The 16,337-nt window shown below is 46.0% G+C and overlaps 1 protein-coding gene across 1 annotated transcript in view; it reads right to left on the bottom strand.

Annotated features, from left to right (window-relative positions):
- Positions 1–16,337, bottom strand: part of MACROH2A2 (macroH2A.2 histone) — a 59,924-nt gene that overhangs the window by 16,696 nt on the left and 26,891 nt on the right. The window contains exons 3-5 of the mRNA XM_055274559.2: positions 5,254–5,360; positions 3,474–3,671; positions 1,638–1,748 (exon numbers count right to left, since the gene is read on the bottom strand). Coding sequence (XP_055130534.1) covers positions 1,638–1,748; positions 3,474–3,671; positions 5,254–5,360 — 416 coding nt within the window. The remainder of the gene's footprint in view (positions 1–1,637; positions 1,749–3,473; positions 3,672–5,253; positions 5,361–16,337) is intronic.

Here is a 16,337-nt window from a genome sequence, read left to right as displayed (position 1 = left end):
TGAGCTCAGCTGATTTGCCTTCCACTCTGGGACTGGCAGCAAATCCATTTCCTCTTCCATGGAACAGGAACAGGACCTCCCCTCTTCTTTCTTTTTTCTTTTTTTTTTTTTTTTTGAGACGGAGTCTTGCTCTGTCTCTCAGGCTGGAGTGCAGTGGTGCGATCTCGGCTCACTGCAAGCTCTGCCTCCCGGGTTCACGCCATTCTCCTGCCTCAGCCTCCTGAGTAGCTGGGACTACAGGTGCCCACCACCATGCCCGGCTAATTTTTTGTATTTTTAGTAGAGATGGAGTTTCACCGTGTTAGCCAGGATGATCTTGATCTCCCGACCTTGTGATCTGCCCGCCTCGGCCTCCCAAAGTGCTGGGATTACAGGCGTGAGCCACTGCACCCGGCCCCCTCTCCTTTCTTTCTTTCCCTTACAGCTCATGCCTTTGGTTCCCAACCCTGGTGGCCTTAGTTTTCAGTGGTGCACCTTCTGAGCAGCTCCTGCAAGGAAGCCCAGGGTTTGCTCTCTCTTCTCCCCTCAGCATCCTGCATTCTCCCTAGAAGGGCACAAAATTTGTGGGGCAGGGCTCTGAAGCCAATAACCTTGCTGGAGAGAAGTAATGGGCTCTGGGATTCTGACCTGGGGGTGTCTGGCTCCCTTGCCCTTCGGAGACCACAGTCTTGGGGCTACCATTGGGAATTGCTACCCTATGTGTTCACAGTAGAGTGGAATGGAGGGCATTCTCTATTGTTGGCCCATGTGAGCAAAACCTTTATGTTCCCTTAGCTAAGTGAGAGAAAGCTAATCATCATACAACAGTAAACAGGCCAGAGAGGGGACATAAATTCCACCTCTTTGTTTCCCTGCTTTCATCAGTGACAAATTAGCAACCAGCCACACCGATGCTCTTCTTAGAACATACTCTTCCCAATTCTTTGAATGGAGGCTTACTGTGTTGTCAGGATGGAAACATTCAGCTACCAGAGATATGATTAACTGACTCTTTCCTTGGGTGTTTTATTTCAGCCCCAGTTCACTTGGTAGATAAATTGTCTGCTCAGTAAACTTTACGCTTGCAGGAATGAATTATTTGCATGTCTGGTTGGGCTGCTGTTGTGTTGCTGAAGACTGTTCAAATGTATAGCCCTGTTTGTTTTCTTTCTAAAGCCTAGGAAGGCAGGCAGACTGAATTATTGGCAAATAATTCATTTCTAATACCAAGGATATTTGGGAAACATACATTTCTATTTTCTTTCTTTGATAAATTACATTGAACCATGTAAGACGGGCCTCTCAGAAGCTGTCTGAGAAAGTTAGCTATGGATTTTTTTTTTGGCAGATGTAGAAATAACTGGGGTGTGGGGAATTCCCAGCAAAACCAGTAATGCCATCCTATCTACTGACCAGAAAGAGCTTCCATGCTCACCCTTGTCTGACCAACGTTAGCATTAACAATTCTCAGCAAAGAAGAACAATTCTTACTCTCACAATGCTGATGCTGCCACAGCTCTTTAGTTTAAAAATGAATAATTCAAGACTGCAGTGAAAATCATTATTAGGGGAGCAAAGGAGGCATCACTGCTTGTCAACAGTAGGTTATAAAAATACAGTAGTGTTTTAATATAGCACAAGGCAATTCTCTTTGTTACCTTCTGTCCCAGAACAAGGCTCTTAGAAGACAGAATGGTGAATCCATCCCCTGGCCCGTCTTCAGAGGTGGAATTTGAAGTTCCTTCTTTATCGCTGTCCTTTGCTTTGGACTGTCGGTAAAAATCAAAAGGCAAGATGAGAACCAATCCAGAAAAAGCCTGAGATGCCTTTATTAAGCTCTTCTCATGGCTGCCACTAAGTTGAATATGAAAGGAAGTGGTTAGGTGATGTGTTCTGCTGTTTCTTGAAGGAGGGAAGCAAAAGCAATATAAGGAAAGAAAAGGGTACCGCAAAGCAGCAAAATAGAAAGTGTGTTAAAGGGTTCACATGTACCTACAGTCCTCACCTACCCCTGTGCACCAGCACATTGTCCTTGCTCATTTCGATGCCTGCAGCTCATAACGAAAAGCATCGGAGCCGGGTGGGGCTGTTGATAGCCCATTCCTTAGCCTTCTTTCTCCCCAGGATTTCTCGGGGCACAGAGGCAATGTGGAATGAAACATCCACAACTTCTACAATAGGGTTGTCCAATAGAACTTTCTGTGATCATGGAAATATTCTGTCTTGATCCTCAATAATGTTGCTGAGTGCTTGAAATGTGGCTGGTACAATCAAGGAGCTGAATTTTAAATTTAATTTAGTTTTAATTCAAATCCAAATAGCCTTGGCTGGGTGCCTTAGCTCACACTTATAATTCCAATGCTTTGGGAGGCTGAGGCAGGAGGGTCGCTTGAGCCCAGGAGTTTGAGGCTACAGTGAGCTATGATCTCGCCACTGCATTTCTGCCCTCTAGCCTGGGTGACAGACTGAGACCCCTGTCTCTTAAAAAAAAAAAAAAAAAGGAAGCCACATGTGACCAGTGGTTACTGTACTGGGCAACATAGGAAAACATTATTCTATCAGTGGCATCTCTGAGCTAAGCTACCTAGCATATCAAGCTATCCCAAACACCTGAAATTCCACTGGCGGGACTCAGGGAATGCCTGCAGGAGACTAGAGGCTGTTTGGAAGGCAACACAGAGCTCTGCAGAGAAATAAAACGTAGGTTGCCGGCTATCATCGCTCACTTCAGATTTTGCTGGGGGTAGTAAAAGGAATCTGAAAACCATCCCTGCTTAGGGTTTGGAAACCTAGAGAAGACCCATTTCAGCTCTAACCTCAAAGGGCCTTTATTCTTTTACCTGTACATTCTTGTTGTTTTCTTCCGGCACCAAGCTGCAAGAGTCCTCAGTCCTTCAGAGGTGTCTGCTACGAAATCATTGTTTCATCTTTAAACTTCCCTCCTGTTCTGTGAGTGTCTTAGTGTCTGTCTGGGCTGCTCTAACAAAATGCCATAGACTGGCTGGCTCACAAACAACAGAAACCACTTTCTTTTTTTTGTTTGTTTTCGAAACAGGGTCTTGTGCTGTCACCCAGGCTCAAGTGCACTGGCGCCATCATGGCTCACTGCAGCCTCTAACTCCTGGGCTCAAGCCATCCTCCTGCCTTGGCCTCCCAAAGTGTTGGGATTACAGGCATGAGCCACTGTGCCTGGCCCAGAAACTTGTTTCTCATAGTTCCGGAGGCAGCAAGGGCTCACTTCCTGGTAGATGACGCTTTCTAGCTGTGTCCTTACATGGCAGAAGGGTCCCTCTGCCACCCTCAGGCCTCTTTTATAAGGGGACTGTTTCCATTCGTGAGGACTCCACCCACATGATCTAGTTACCTCTCAAAGGCCTCACCTCGTAATCCTATGCCTCTGGGGTTAGGTTTCAATGTATTAATTGTGGGGGAACACAGACATTCAGACCATTGCAGTGGGAGTGCCTGGCTCAGGACACGCAGCCTCGGCTTACCTTTTTGGACGTCCGTGGTTTGGCAGCCTTGGATTTCTTCCCCCCCTTCTTGCCTGATGTGGCCTTCCTGCCTCTTTTCTCTGGGGGCGGGGAGAGGATCGTTTCCGACTTGCCTTTGGTCCCTCGCTTTTTGGCCAGCAGTTCGGGGTGAATTCTGGGCAGGACGCCTCCACTGGCGATGGTCACTCCTTTTAGCAGCTTAAGAGAGAAATGCATGCACTCATGTAGCAAACAGCCTGCTAGCCTGCTAGTTCCCAATTTCATACAGTTCTTTTTTTTTTTGAGACAGAATCTTACTCTGTCACCCAGGCTAGAGTGCAGTGGCGCGATCTTGGCTCACTGCAGCCTCCGCCTCCAGGTTCAAGCGATTCTCCTGCCACAGCCTCCTGAGCAGCTGGGATTACAGGCACCTGCCACCACCCCTGGCTAATTTTTGTATTTTTAGTAGAGACGTGGTTTCATCATGTTGGCCAGGCTGGTCTCGAACTCCTGACCTCAGGTGATCCACCTGCCTCGGCCTCCCAAAGTGCTGGGATTATAGGCGTGGGCCACTGAGCCTGGCCTGGATTTAATACAGTTCTGTTAAATGTGGCCTCCGCTTTCCTAAAGAAACTGCATAATACACCATTTAATTGGCTTTTCCCACTTTCAGTTGTAGAGCATTTCTCTGTAGGTTAACAAGGCATCCTGTGATGTTGTACAGAAAGCAAAACAAAGCAAAGAAAAATAGAAGCGACATAGAAGTTGAAACCAGGGATGTTGCCCAGGGCTCTGAAATTCCAGACACAACGCAGGATAAAGAGCTTCCCATGTGGGGAGCGCAGCTTGAGAGAATGAGGTTCAAAGGTCATTGCAAAGACTAGACCCAGTTAATGACGAACCAGTGGTCTCCACAAGCTTGCACATACATTCCGTCAGTAAAGTATGTCTGGCCATGCTCCTCCCAATCAATGTAAGTTAATTATCCATAAAGAACAGACATGTACTACTCCACTAATATATTCTGCAGATTTGAAACCAACACTACCCCAAGCGTGGTCTGCGACCACGGCTCACCCATGAACTGGTAGTTGCCCATCAGTGACAAGAGAAGTATAGTAAGCATCTAGAAACTTTCACAGCAAACTGACATTGTATATCTGTTGAATCTGATAACAAAAAATTATGGCTTGTAGTTTGCTTTTTATTTTTTCTAGTAACTTTTATTACATTTTTGGAAATTATCAGTCTATGATGGATTGGCCATAAAAACGGCTTCTTCACTACAGTTTGAGAAGAATGAGATTAGAAAATAAAGATAAATGAAAAGAAACAGAAATAAAAATTCTTATACTATTTACCCACCACCTTATATATACTGTGGGTGAAAAGGGGCTAGTCACTTGACTTTGGAGTCAGTTTTAGAATATAAAGGTCAGTTCTAAAATATAAAGAGTCTTCTGCCTTCATCAGAAAAAACTGTCAACTAACTTTGGGTGAAGAAAGTGAAGAGAATAACATTTGTGCCACACCTTCCTCAGCAACACACAGAACTTGCCTTCAAAGAGAAAAGAAAGGTCTGATAAGACCTAGAATATATAGTGAGATCCATGCCAGAGGCAATTTTACTTTGAATCTGAATGATAGAGCTAGCAGAATTTGTTCTTTTATATGGCCTGAGTTTTTTTTTGTATAAATGTAATTGGGAACTGTAGCGGGAGTGACTCATGGCCAGCCAGGCCCACACATTAGCATGTTTGGCAAACCCATTCTACGGCTTCCCTCAATGCTTCAGACATACCTGGTTGAGCTCCTCGTCATTGGCAACTGCCAGCAAGATGTGTCTCGGGGCTATCCGGGCCTTCTTGTTGTCCCTCGCGGCATTCCCGGCCAATTCTAGAATTTCCGCTGAAATTACAAGGAGGCGTTAACAGGCAATCACAGAATGGGGTCTGAGCTAAAGCTTTTCTTTAGAAATGGCCTTCAAGTTTGATCACATTCATTCATTTGTGATTTCTATGTCTCGGCCTGGAAAGAAATCCAGGAAGCATAAGAGAATTCAAGTTAGTCCCAGCTACTCAGGAGGCCGAGGCAGGAGGATCGCTTGAGCCCAGCCAGGAGTTCAAGGCTGCAGCGAGCTATGATTGTGCCACTGCACCCCAGCCTGGGCAACAGAGTGAGGCCCTGTCTCTAAAAAAAATTTTTTTTAAATTAAAAAATTTAAAGAAAGAAAAAATAAGTCAGGTCACAGAGAAGTAAGCTGTTTTAGCAAGCTGTCATCTGATCCTGTGGCAAAGCCTCCTGGTTGCTCGTCAGCGTCAGTTCTCCCTCTTCCTCTTCTTCCTTGGTACAGGACTTCTGATTTTTTTTTTGCCAAGCCCATAACTGCAGGAAAACTCTATTTCCCTTGATAAGTATGGTTCTATGACCAATATTTGGCCAACGAAGGCAAGCCATTGGTGTTGTCTGGTCCTTCCGGGAAGTGTCCATCAATGAAGGGGCTGTGCCCTTCTTCCTTTCTAATGGTGGGCTGAGGACACGATGGCTGGAATTTGGGCAGCCATCTTTGACCAAGAAGAGGAAGTTGTGCACGCTAGAGCAAGAGCACAGGAGGAAACTGAGTCTCTACCAATCTTGACTGTCTTTTCTAGACTTCTTCTGTATGAGAGTGAAATAAACTCTCTTGTTGAAGCCACTGTCTACAGAAGTGAATCCTGACCAATACAGAATCCTGCTATAGAACCTAAATTCCTCTCAGTCTGTGGGGAGCAGGGCCATCTCTGAAGAGAACAATGATGTAGGTAAAGTCTGTTCTGGGTGCCCACTTGGACTTCTCTTAGGCTCTCCTTTTTTTTTTTTATTTTTTGTTGAGACGGAGTCTTGCTCGTTCTGTTGCCCAGGCTGGAGTGTAGTGGTGTGATCTTGGCTCACTGCAACCTCCGCCTCCTGGGTTCAAGCAATTCTCCTGCCTCAGCCTCCTGAGTAGCTGGGATTACAGGCGCACACCGTCACGCCTGGCTAATTTTTGTATTTTTAGTAGAGACGAGGTTTCACCACGTTGGCCAGGCTGGGCTCGACTTCAGGTGATCCACCCACCTTGGCCTCCCAAAGTACTGGGATTACAGGCCTGAGCCACTGCGCCTGGTTGACTCTCCTTTTCCTCTTTGCTCAATGCCCTAGGTCCTTCCTGTCCTAAAAGAAAAGTGGATGGAAGGACTGACTTATACTTTGGGATGAGGAAATGGTTAATCCGAAAAGTGAATTCCTAAAGGGAATGCCAGGAGACCTGCATAGGAAAGCACGTAGAGCCTGGGGGTCTTCCACATACTTCCCAAAACTTTAGCATGGCTGACTGTAACAAACACGCCATTTGGCCAATATGAAAAAATTGATAAGAAGAAATTTTCCTAAAGCTATTTCACATGCTATTAAAACCTTGGGGTAAAAAAAGAAATCTGTAGAATTGGTTTCTACTATCTATATGCTTTCCCCCTTCCTCTTCTGTTTTATTTTGTTATTTTTCTTTCTTCCTCAATTTTAGAAGGATGTTCTGCTAAATCAAATTTGCCTTCAAAAGTATGAATGAGCCTTTAAAGAAAAATTCCTTCCCTTAGAAAGCTAGAGGGAATGTGCCAATGTGTTGTTGTCTCACTGATAATAAGGGGGGAAAGTGTGCGTGTGTGCGTGTGCATGAATGTGTTGTGTGTGTGTGAGTGTACAGGCAGGCATATGTGCGTGTGTGTGCATGAATGTATTGTGTGTGTGTGTGTGTGTGTGTGCAGGCAGGCATATGTGTGCGTGTGCATGTGGGTATGTGCTGGGAGGATACGCTGATACAATGGCACAAATACTAAGCCCTAAAATTAACAGATGACTTTGTATGAGTCTTTGCAATCAATCTAATTTCAAATAAAAGAGCACATGAAATTGCCATCATTCATAAAATCTACGGCAATCACAAAAACTTGGCATAAGTATGCCGTATTAACTAAGCACATGTGATTAACAAAAAAATTAGAATAAAATAAACATTACAGTTAAATATTCATAAGCATTTCCATAAAGAAAAGTGCTAAATCACCGTAAATTCGTTCTCACATCTTTTCCAGATTATTAAGCAATGAATATTGTATTTGCCAACAATTCATTTATGCAGTGACCATGTTTTCTGAATCAAAGATTGGGGCACTAAAATTTGAGAAGTGTGAGAATGCTTGTTGGGACAGCGGGATAAGGTATTTGAAATTAATGCTGTCTGTGAACCCACGGATTACATTGGAAAAATGAAATTAATGCTGTATTAGATAAGCAGGCTTGCTGCTTTCAGGCTGTTGCCCAATCCTTGCTTCCTCTTCAAAAGGATGCCCATTAAAAGGAAATGGAGTGGCCAGGCATGGTGGCTGATGCCTGTAATCCCTGCAATTTGGGAGGCAGAGACGGGTGGATAGCTTGAGGTCAGGAGTTCGAGACCAGACTGGCCAACATGGTGAAACCCCGTCTCTACTAAAAATACAAAAATTAGCCAGGCTTGGTGGTGTGCGCCTATAATCCCAGCTACTTGGGAGGCTGAGGCAGGAGAATCACTTGAACCTGGGAGTAGAGGCTGCAGTGAGCCGAGACTGGGCCACGGCACTCACAACAGACATAGTGAGATTCTGTTTAAAAAAAAAAAAAGAGAAGAAAGAAAGAAAAGAAAATGGAATTATAAAGCTTTCAAATAGACTTTATTTTTGGAGACAGGATCTCACCTCTGTCACCCAGGCTGGAGTGCAGTGATGGCTCACGGCAGCCTTACCCTCCTGGACTCAAGTGATCCTCCCCCATCAGCCTCCTCAGTAGCTGGGACCACAGGCTGGTGCCATCACGCCAGGCTAATTTTTAATTTTTTTGTAGAGACACGGTTTTACTTTGTTGTCCAGGCTGGTCTCAAACTGCTGGGCTTAAGTGGTCCTCACACCTCAGCTTCCCAAAGTGTTGGGATTTCCAGGCGTGAGCCGCTGTTCCCGGCAGGCTTGCTTTATGGCTCTGGGTTAAAATGTGCAGCTCTCCATTGTGCACAGTGAAGGGAAGTGTGCTGCCCCTGCTCATCTCAAGGGACTCTCATTTCTGGGGTACACATGGGAGGAAGAAGCACTCCACTTGTCCCTTTTTATAGATGGGTTTGGGGGTTAATGAGCCTCCCAATTTTAAGCTTCTGAGCAACTGAATTGAATTTAGCATCCTGGATCTTTACTTTCCTGCCTCCTGTTACCTGCATATAGAGGGAGAAATTAAGCGCCCTCCCCAAGTTCATCAAATTGACTGTCAGCATAAGAGGCAGGGCTCATGGGAAGCACTAAATATTTGGAGTCTTCAGGAAGCCCATGAAGGTCAGGTTATTTTCAGCTTGACAGACAGATGCACAGACATTCACACACAAAAAAAATCTGCTGGAATCAAACAGCATAGGACGAGACTGAAGGCAGAGACTCAGCATGCAGCACAATTCAGGGAATGCGGACGATGCTTGGGGATCATGCAACTGGGCTGAACCCTTTTGAAATAATTCATAAGAAAGAAAACCTTGATTACGTGTTCTAGTGCAAAAGCAGTGGTAGGACTTTTTTTTTTTTTTTTTTCCTTAGAGAGAAAAAGATAATACATCACAGAAAATCTACATCAAATAGTTCTTATCTCTTTCGGATGTTTAGTCTGGACATCCCCGAGACATGGATTTCACCATTTAAATGTTTGTAATAACATTAATCATTAGCCAGGCACAGGGCTCATGCCTATAACCCCAGCACTTTGGGAGGCTGGGGTGGGAGGATCACTTGAGCTCAGTAGTTCAAGGCTGCAGTGAGCTGTGATAGTGCCACTGCACTCCAGCCTGGGTGACAGAAGAGACCTTGACTCTAAAAAAAAAAAAAAAAATTCAAAGCAAATGAAACAAGAAAAACATTAAGCATCATTAATAGTTTCAAATGTGATTATGGCAAATATTGTCCCATGAACTAAAAAAGTTTGCTACATTCTTGAGTGACTTTATTGATCTTGGGGATTTTATTAATCCTGCCAAATCCTTATAACAGCTGAGTATCTAGTAGTAAAAAGAATTTCTTTAGCCAAAAGGGATGCTGTAAAGCTCATACACATTATTTTGGAAAAGTCTGTGTCCTTTCATTTTGTATACAATTTAAACCAACAGTGGATATTCCAGCCCACAGAAGATGGGAAATAGCACATTAATTATAGGGTTGGGACAGGTGAGGTGGAGTGACCAAGACTCTGTCTCCTTCCCAGGCCCTTTCTTCCTTGTCCACTTGCCCACTGATTGGCGGTGTCCCTGGGGTTCTGTCTGTGCCTTCTGCTCTGCTAGGGCCGTGCAATCTTCTGGGGAAAACTCCATCGGACTCATGGCTCCAGCTTCTACCCACCCATATGTACTACTGAATCTGCACCTCCAGCCCTCCCATGATATCACCCAGATAGCCTCACCTGGGGGTTTCACAGGTAAAGCAAAATCACAGTCCCCAAATCAAAATAATTTCCCCAAACCTACATTTCTCGTCGCCCTTAGAAGTGGCAGCTCCATCCACACATGGCTCCTACTAGAGGCCTGGGAGTGATTCCCTATCCTTCCCTCTCCCACTCCCCATCTCCTTCCAGTCACCATGTGGGGTCCATCCAGCCTCATCAATCTCACATACTTTTGGCCTTCTTGTTGCCATCGCCTGAGTTAAAGCTCTCTTCTCTTCTAGCCCAGATAATTGTATTGGGTGTCTAGATGGTTTCCCCATCCCTAGTTTTGTTGTTCTCCAGATCCATGCCAGCAAGGCCACTGGTGACCCAATAGGTACCTTTGTGCAAATTAGAAAAAGATGCTCCTAGCCGGGTGTGGTCCCAGCACTTTGGGAGGCAGAGGCAAGCAAATCGCTTGAGCTCAGGAGTTCAAGACCAGCCTGGGCAACATGGCGAAACCCTGTCTTTACAAAAAATACAAAAATTAGGCAGGCCTGGTGGTATGTGCCTGTAGTTCCAGCTACTTAGGGGGCTAAGGCAGGAGGATTGCTTGAGCACAGGAGGTCTAGTCTGTAGTGAGCCGTGACCACACCACTGCACTCTAGCCTGGGCAACAAAAACTTACCCTGCCTCTAAAAAAAGAAAGAAAAGACATTCCTGCCTCAAGACACTTTTTATATTTAGAGACGGGGTCTTGCTCTGTTGCCAAGGCTGGAGTGCAGTGGTGCTATCAAGGCTCACTGCAGCTTCAACCTTCTGGGCTCAAGTGATTCTCCCGCCTGAGCCTCTCGAGTAGCTGGGATTACAAAGGTGAGCCACTATGCCTAGCAAGATGTTTTACTTTCTGGATTTTGTTAGAACAAAACTCTTTACTACCATCTGCTGGAAATTCTCATAATAAATACACAAATCTTTGTAGTCTAGGATTTGAATGATATTCCCTTAAATGTGTATTCTTGTGCTGTGTACAACCTGCACGGCCACATGTGCTGGTGGTCCAAGTAGTCTTTTAAAAACACAAATGTAATAAATGAGAATCATTAGATAAGAAAATTTTTGGTGTTAAGTGGTGAGACCCAATTATCTGGAAATGACATGTAAATGACAAGTGTTTATGTTACACAATGATTTCATGGGATGTCCTGAAATTCAGCCCTATTTTAAGACCTACTTGTTCTGGTCAGTTGAAAATGTATTATATGACAGAACATTTTCTCATCATCAAAATGATTATAAACTATTCCTTCTCAATATCTACTATCAATATCTACTGTCAGCACATACAAAATGTTACTGCAGAATTTGGGGCTTGTTTTTTCAGTCCATTTTTCCTCACTTACATTGGAGATGTGAACTGGGCCAACATTATCACAATTCCACAGATCAAGAAACTGACGCAGGAACGTGATAACCATTCTGGGAGGCAAGCATGTTCAGGTCAATGGGGCATTCTAGATGAGCAGCTGAGCATGCACTCTTTGCGGGACTGTGCACCCTCCTTCACCGGGTTGGGGCTAGAGACACTGTGGCTCTAGCATCATGATCGCACGTGAACCTGGGGCTAGCCAGACAGTCAGTCCATAGAATCAGGTGAGGCAGGCTGCTGTCTCTCACCCAGTGTTGCTGAGAATTTGTGCCCTCCTTTTTTGACCGTGTTGTCCCCAGCCTTCTCTTCCTGGCCATACCTGTGGCCCCAGGTTGCCTTCCAGAGGCAGTGTGTGGGAGAGAGGGCCTTCAGAAACCACAGACATAAATCTGACAGGAGCAGTAGACTGGCCAGGGGAAGCCCACCGATGGTGGCTCGTTGGTCCCCAGGACATCAGCAGGAGAATCCAGTTCATGTGGGGGTGAAGAGCACTGCTTGCCACGGAGATTTGGGTGGGAGAGAAGAGTGGAATACTGCCACTTAAGAGTTGTGTAATGAGGGTCACTTAGAGAGGCTGTGCCTGTGTGTGGGAAGAAGTTATCTTGGGGGTGCTTGTCTCTAGGGGCACACTGCAGTGTCTGCATCAGTCCCCAGCAGCCTTTCTTCTGGGAGCTGGAGGAGGTGCCTCCCCACCTGGGGCCAAGGCCCCCAGGCAGCTCTGGAGACCCCGGGGTCCCAGCTTTCCCACGGGGCTCCTTGTCCCTGTGTTTCCAGCTCTCCCCCTCCGGCAGGGGGGCTACACCCTGTTGGTGCTGGGAATCCCTTTGGTAGTCTGGTGAGGCCCAACAACTCTTCTCAGAACAAGGTGTTTGATTAAAAAAAAAGGAAAACATACATAACATACATCTACCATTTAACCATTTTAGAGGATACAATTCAATGGCATTAAGTATATTCACAATGTTGCACAACCATAACTATCCATTTCCAGAACTTTTTCATCATCCCAAATGGAAACTCTGTACCCATTAAACAATAACTCATCATTTCTCCCTCCCTCTCCCCAGCCCCTGGTAACTTCTATTCTACTTTCTGTCTCTATAAATTCACCTCTTCTAGGTATCACCTACTCTGGGTATCTCATATAAATAGAACCATACAATATTGCCCTATTGTGTCTGCCATCCTTCATATGCATAATGTTTTCAAGATTCATCCAGGTTGTAGCATGTATCAGAATTTTATTCATTTTTGAAATATTATGGCTGAATAACAGCCCATTGTATGAATATAACACATTCTGCTTATCCATTCATCTGTTGATCGACACTTGGTTGCTTCCACCTTTCAGCTGCTGTGAAAAATGCTGCTAAGAACATGGTTGCACAAATATCTGTTTACGTCCTTTCTCTCTTTCTTTCTTTTCTTTTTCTTTTTTCTTTTTTTCTTTTTTTTTTTTTTGATGGAGTTTCACTCTGGTTGCCCAGGCTAGAGTGCAATGGTGCAATCTCGGCTCACTGCAACCTCCGCCTCCCGGGTTCAAGTGATTCTTCTGCCTCAGCCTCCCCAGCAGCTGGATTACAGGCACGCACCACCACACCCGGCTAATTTTGTATTTTTAGTAGAGACGGGGTTTCTCCATGTTGGTCAGGCTGGTCTCGAACTCCCGATCTCAGGTGATCCACCCGCCTTGGCTTCCCAAAGTGCTAGGATCACCGGCGTGAGCCACTGTGCCCGGCCAAGTCCCTGCTTTCAGTTCTCTTGGGTAAATAGCTAGGAGTGGAATTGCTTGGTTGTATTGGTAATTCTATGTTTAACTTTTTTAGGAACCATCAAACTGTTATCCACCGTGGCTGCACTCTTTTTTAAAAATACATTTTTTATTTTTAATCTTTGTGAGTACATAGTAGGTGTATATATGTATGGGGTACATAGATATTTTGATACAGGCATTAAATGTGTAATAATTACATCATGGAAAATGGGGTTTCCTTCTCAAGCATTTATCCTTGGTGTTACAAACCATCCAATTGTACTCTTTTAGCTATTTAAAAATGTACAATTAAATTATTTTTACTATAGGCTGCACCATTTTACATTTCATTCATTCATAAGATCTGGTGGCAGCTCTAATAACTACTTTGAGTGTGAAGAGTCCCCACCCCCTTTGTCTCCCAGTCCACACCTCCCACTTCTCAACTCACTGCGGTTTGGTTCTGACCTCCCACGCTGTCCTTGCCAAGGTCACCATGACCCTGAGGTGGCTAGATCTTTTGTACTTGTCTGGTTTTTATCAGCGTGACCCTTAGGGGCTCCTGGCCTTCCCTCTCTTCCCTTGGCCTCTGACGCGTCACATGCTCACATCTTTCCTCCTTACCCTCTGGCTTTCCTCAGCCTCCTTTGCCATCCTTTCCCCCTCTCCCTGGCCCACTGGGCACACTGGTGTCACTCATGCTGGGTCCTGTGCTCTCTCTGGGTGACCTCCCTCACTTCCACTGCCTTAACACACCGATGTGAACCTCCCGCCCACAGCTCCCTCCTGAGCTCCCGACACACCTAGGGTGTCTTCACTCAATAAGAGCAATAGCCACATGGATGGAGTTGCTCATGTGTGCCGAGCAGTGCTAAGCACTTTTCATGCATTATTTTATGTAATCCTCACAGTAACATCATGAGTGGTAAAGCAATGAGCCTCAGGGTTCATAGCTGATACGTGACAGAACCAGAATCTAGGTTCAGGCCTGGCTGGATCCAGCATTTCTATCCACTCTGCTCTTCTGGACATCTTTTTTTTTTTTTTGAGAGACAGGGCCTTGCTTGGTCACCCAGGCTGAGGATCGCAGTGGTGGAATCATAGCTCACTGCTGCCTCAAATTCCTGGGCTCAAGGAATCCTCCCACCTCAGCTTCCCTAGCAACTGGGACTATTCAGAACATGCCACCACACCCAGTTAGGTTTTTTTTTTTTTTTTTTTTGAGATGGAGTTTCACTGTTGTTGCCCAGGCTGGAGTGCAATGGTGTGATCTTGGCTCACTGCAACCTCCGCCTCCCGGGTTAAAGTGATTCTTCTGCCTCAGCTTCCCAAGTAGCTGGGATGATTACAGGCATGCACCACCATGCCCAGCTTATTTTTGTATTTTTAGTAGAGATGGGGTTTCATCATGTTGGTCAGGCTAGTCTTGAACTCCTGACCTCAGGTGATCCACTCGCCTCGATCTCCCAAAGTGCTGGGATTATAGGTGTGAGCCACTGTGCCCAGCACACACCTGGTTAATTTTTTAATTTCTTGTAGAGACGAGGTCTCACCATCTTGCCCAAGCTGGTCTGGAACTCCTGGACTCAAGTGGTCCTCCTACTTTGGCCTCCCAAAGTGTTGGGATTACAGGCACGAGCCACTCTGCCCAGCCCTCTTAGACATCTTATAGACACCAAAGCTCAACAGGTCCCAAACTGAGCCCCTCCTGCTGCAGCCTGGTTCTCATCCATTGCTCCCTACTTCAGGTACAGGCACCATTCTCCATCCACTAGCTGCTTTGCTCTCTCTTCTCCTTCCTCTCGACCAGACTTTTTTTTTCTTTTTTTTTTTTTTTTTTTTTTTGAGATGAAGTTTTGCTCTTGATGCCCAGGCTGGAGTGCAATGGCACGATCTCGGCTCACCGCAACCTCCACCTCCTGGGTTCAAGTGATTCTCCTGCCTCAGCCTCACGAGTAGGTGGGATAACAGGCAAGCACTACCACGTCCGGCTAATTTTGTATTTTTTTTTTTTTTTTTTTTTTTGAGACGGAGTCTCGCTCTGTCACCCAGGCTGGAGTGCAGTGGCGCAATCTCGGCTCACTGCAAGCTCCGCCTCCCGGGTTCACGCCATTCTCCTGCCTCAGCCTCTCCGAGTAGCTGGGACTACAGGCGCCCGCCACCACGCCCGGCTAATTTTTTTGTATTTTTAGTAGAGACGGGGTTTCACCGTGGTCTCGATCTCCTGACCTCGTGATCCGCCCGCTTCGGCCTCCCAAAGTGCTGGGATTACAAGCGTGAGCCACCGCGCCCGGCCTAATTTTGTATTTTTATTAGAGATGGGGTTTCTCCATGTTGGTCAGGCTGGTCTCGAACTCCTGACCTCAGGTGATCTGCCCGCCTCCACGTCCCAAAGTGCTGGGATTACAGGCGTGAGCCACCACGTCCAGCTGGCCAGACTTCTTTTACCCATTCCCTACTCCTTTTGTCTCCAAGTCCACACGTCAGTCTACTTCTCACCCCATGGTAGTGTGGCCTGAGAGAAAGTAGCTAGTCCATGCTTACAGGATTCATGTCAACCTTGATGCCTCTCCCTGCGGATCCAATCCATTACGGAGCGGAGCTGACTCCACTCTCCAGAAAGCTCCCAGATTTTCCATTTCTTTTCACCATCCCCACTGTGCACCCTTGGTCCTGGCCACTGTCAGTTCTTTACAAAGTGACACTAAAACAACTCCACTGGTCTCCTGGAATCTGTTCTTGCTCCTTGACAACTGATCTCTACCTAAAGCCAGAGTGATGCCTCGCAGATGCTGCCACCTCTCTTTGATGCCTCCTCTGCCATATGTGTGTGTGTGTGTGTGTGTGTGTGTCTGTGTGTCTGTGTGTGTGTGCGTGAACCCTCAACGTGGCCTTCAAGGGCGGTCACAGTCTAGCGCCTGCTGCCCTGCCCCCATTTCATCTCTCACTCCTCCCACTTCCAAGCTCTGCTCTTGGCACATTAGAAAGGGCCACACACTCTTTTAAACTTGGAGTCTTCCCCCTTACTCTCCACCTCCCTTACTATCTTCCTGTAGTTTACCCGCCCTCCTCCCCCCATCTGAATCTGGCTGACTCCCTTCCTCACCTGGCTGCCCATCAGAATCATTCGGGGGAGATTTTAAGAATCCTGATGCACGGAAAATACCCCAGAATCTCGGGGGTGGGACCCAGGCATCAGGATTTGAAATCAATTGATAGGAGAAAATGCAGGGTTGACAGCCTGGTTTAGGTCTTAACAACACTT

The sequence above is a fragment of the Symphalangus syndactylus genome, chromosome 4 (assembly GCF_028878055.3).
Source record: "Symphalangus syndactylus isolate Jambi chromosome 4, NHGRI_mSymSyn1-v2.1_pri, whole genome shotgun sequence".
Lineage (NCBI taxonomy): Eukaryota > Metazoa > Chordata > Mammalia > Primates > Hylobatidae > Symphalangus > Symphalangus syndactylus.
This window is presented reverse-complemented; position numbering and strand designations above follow the sequence as displayed.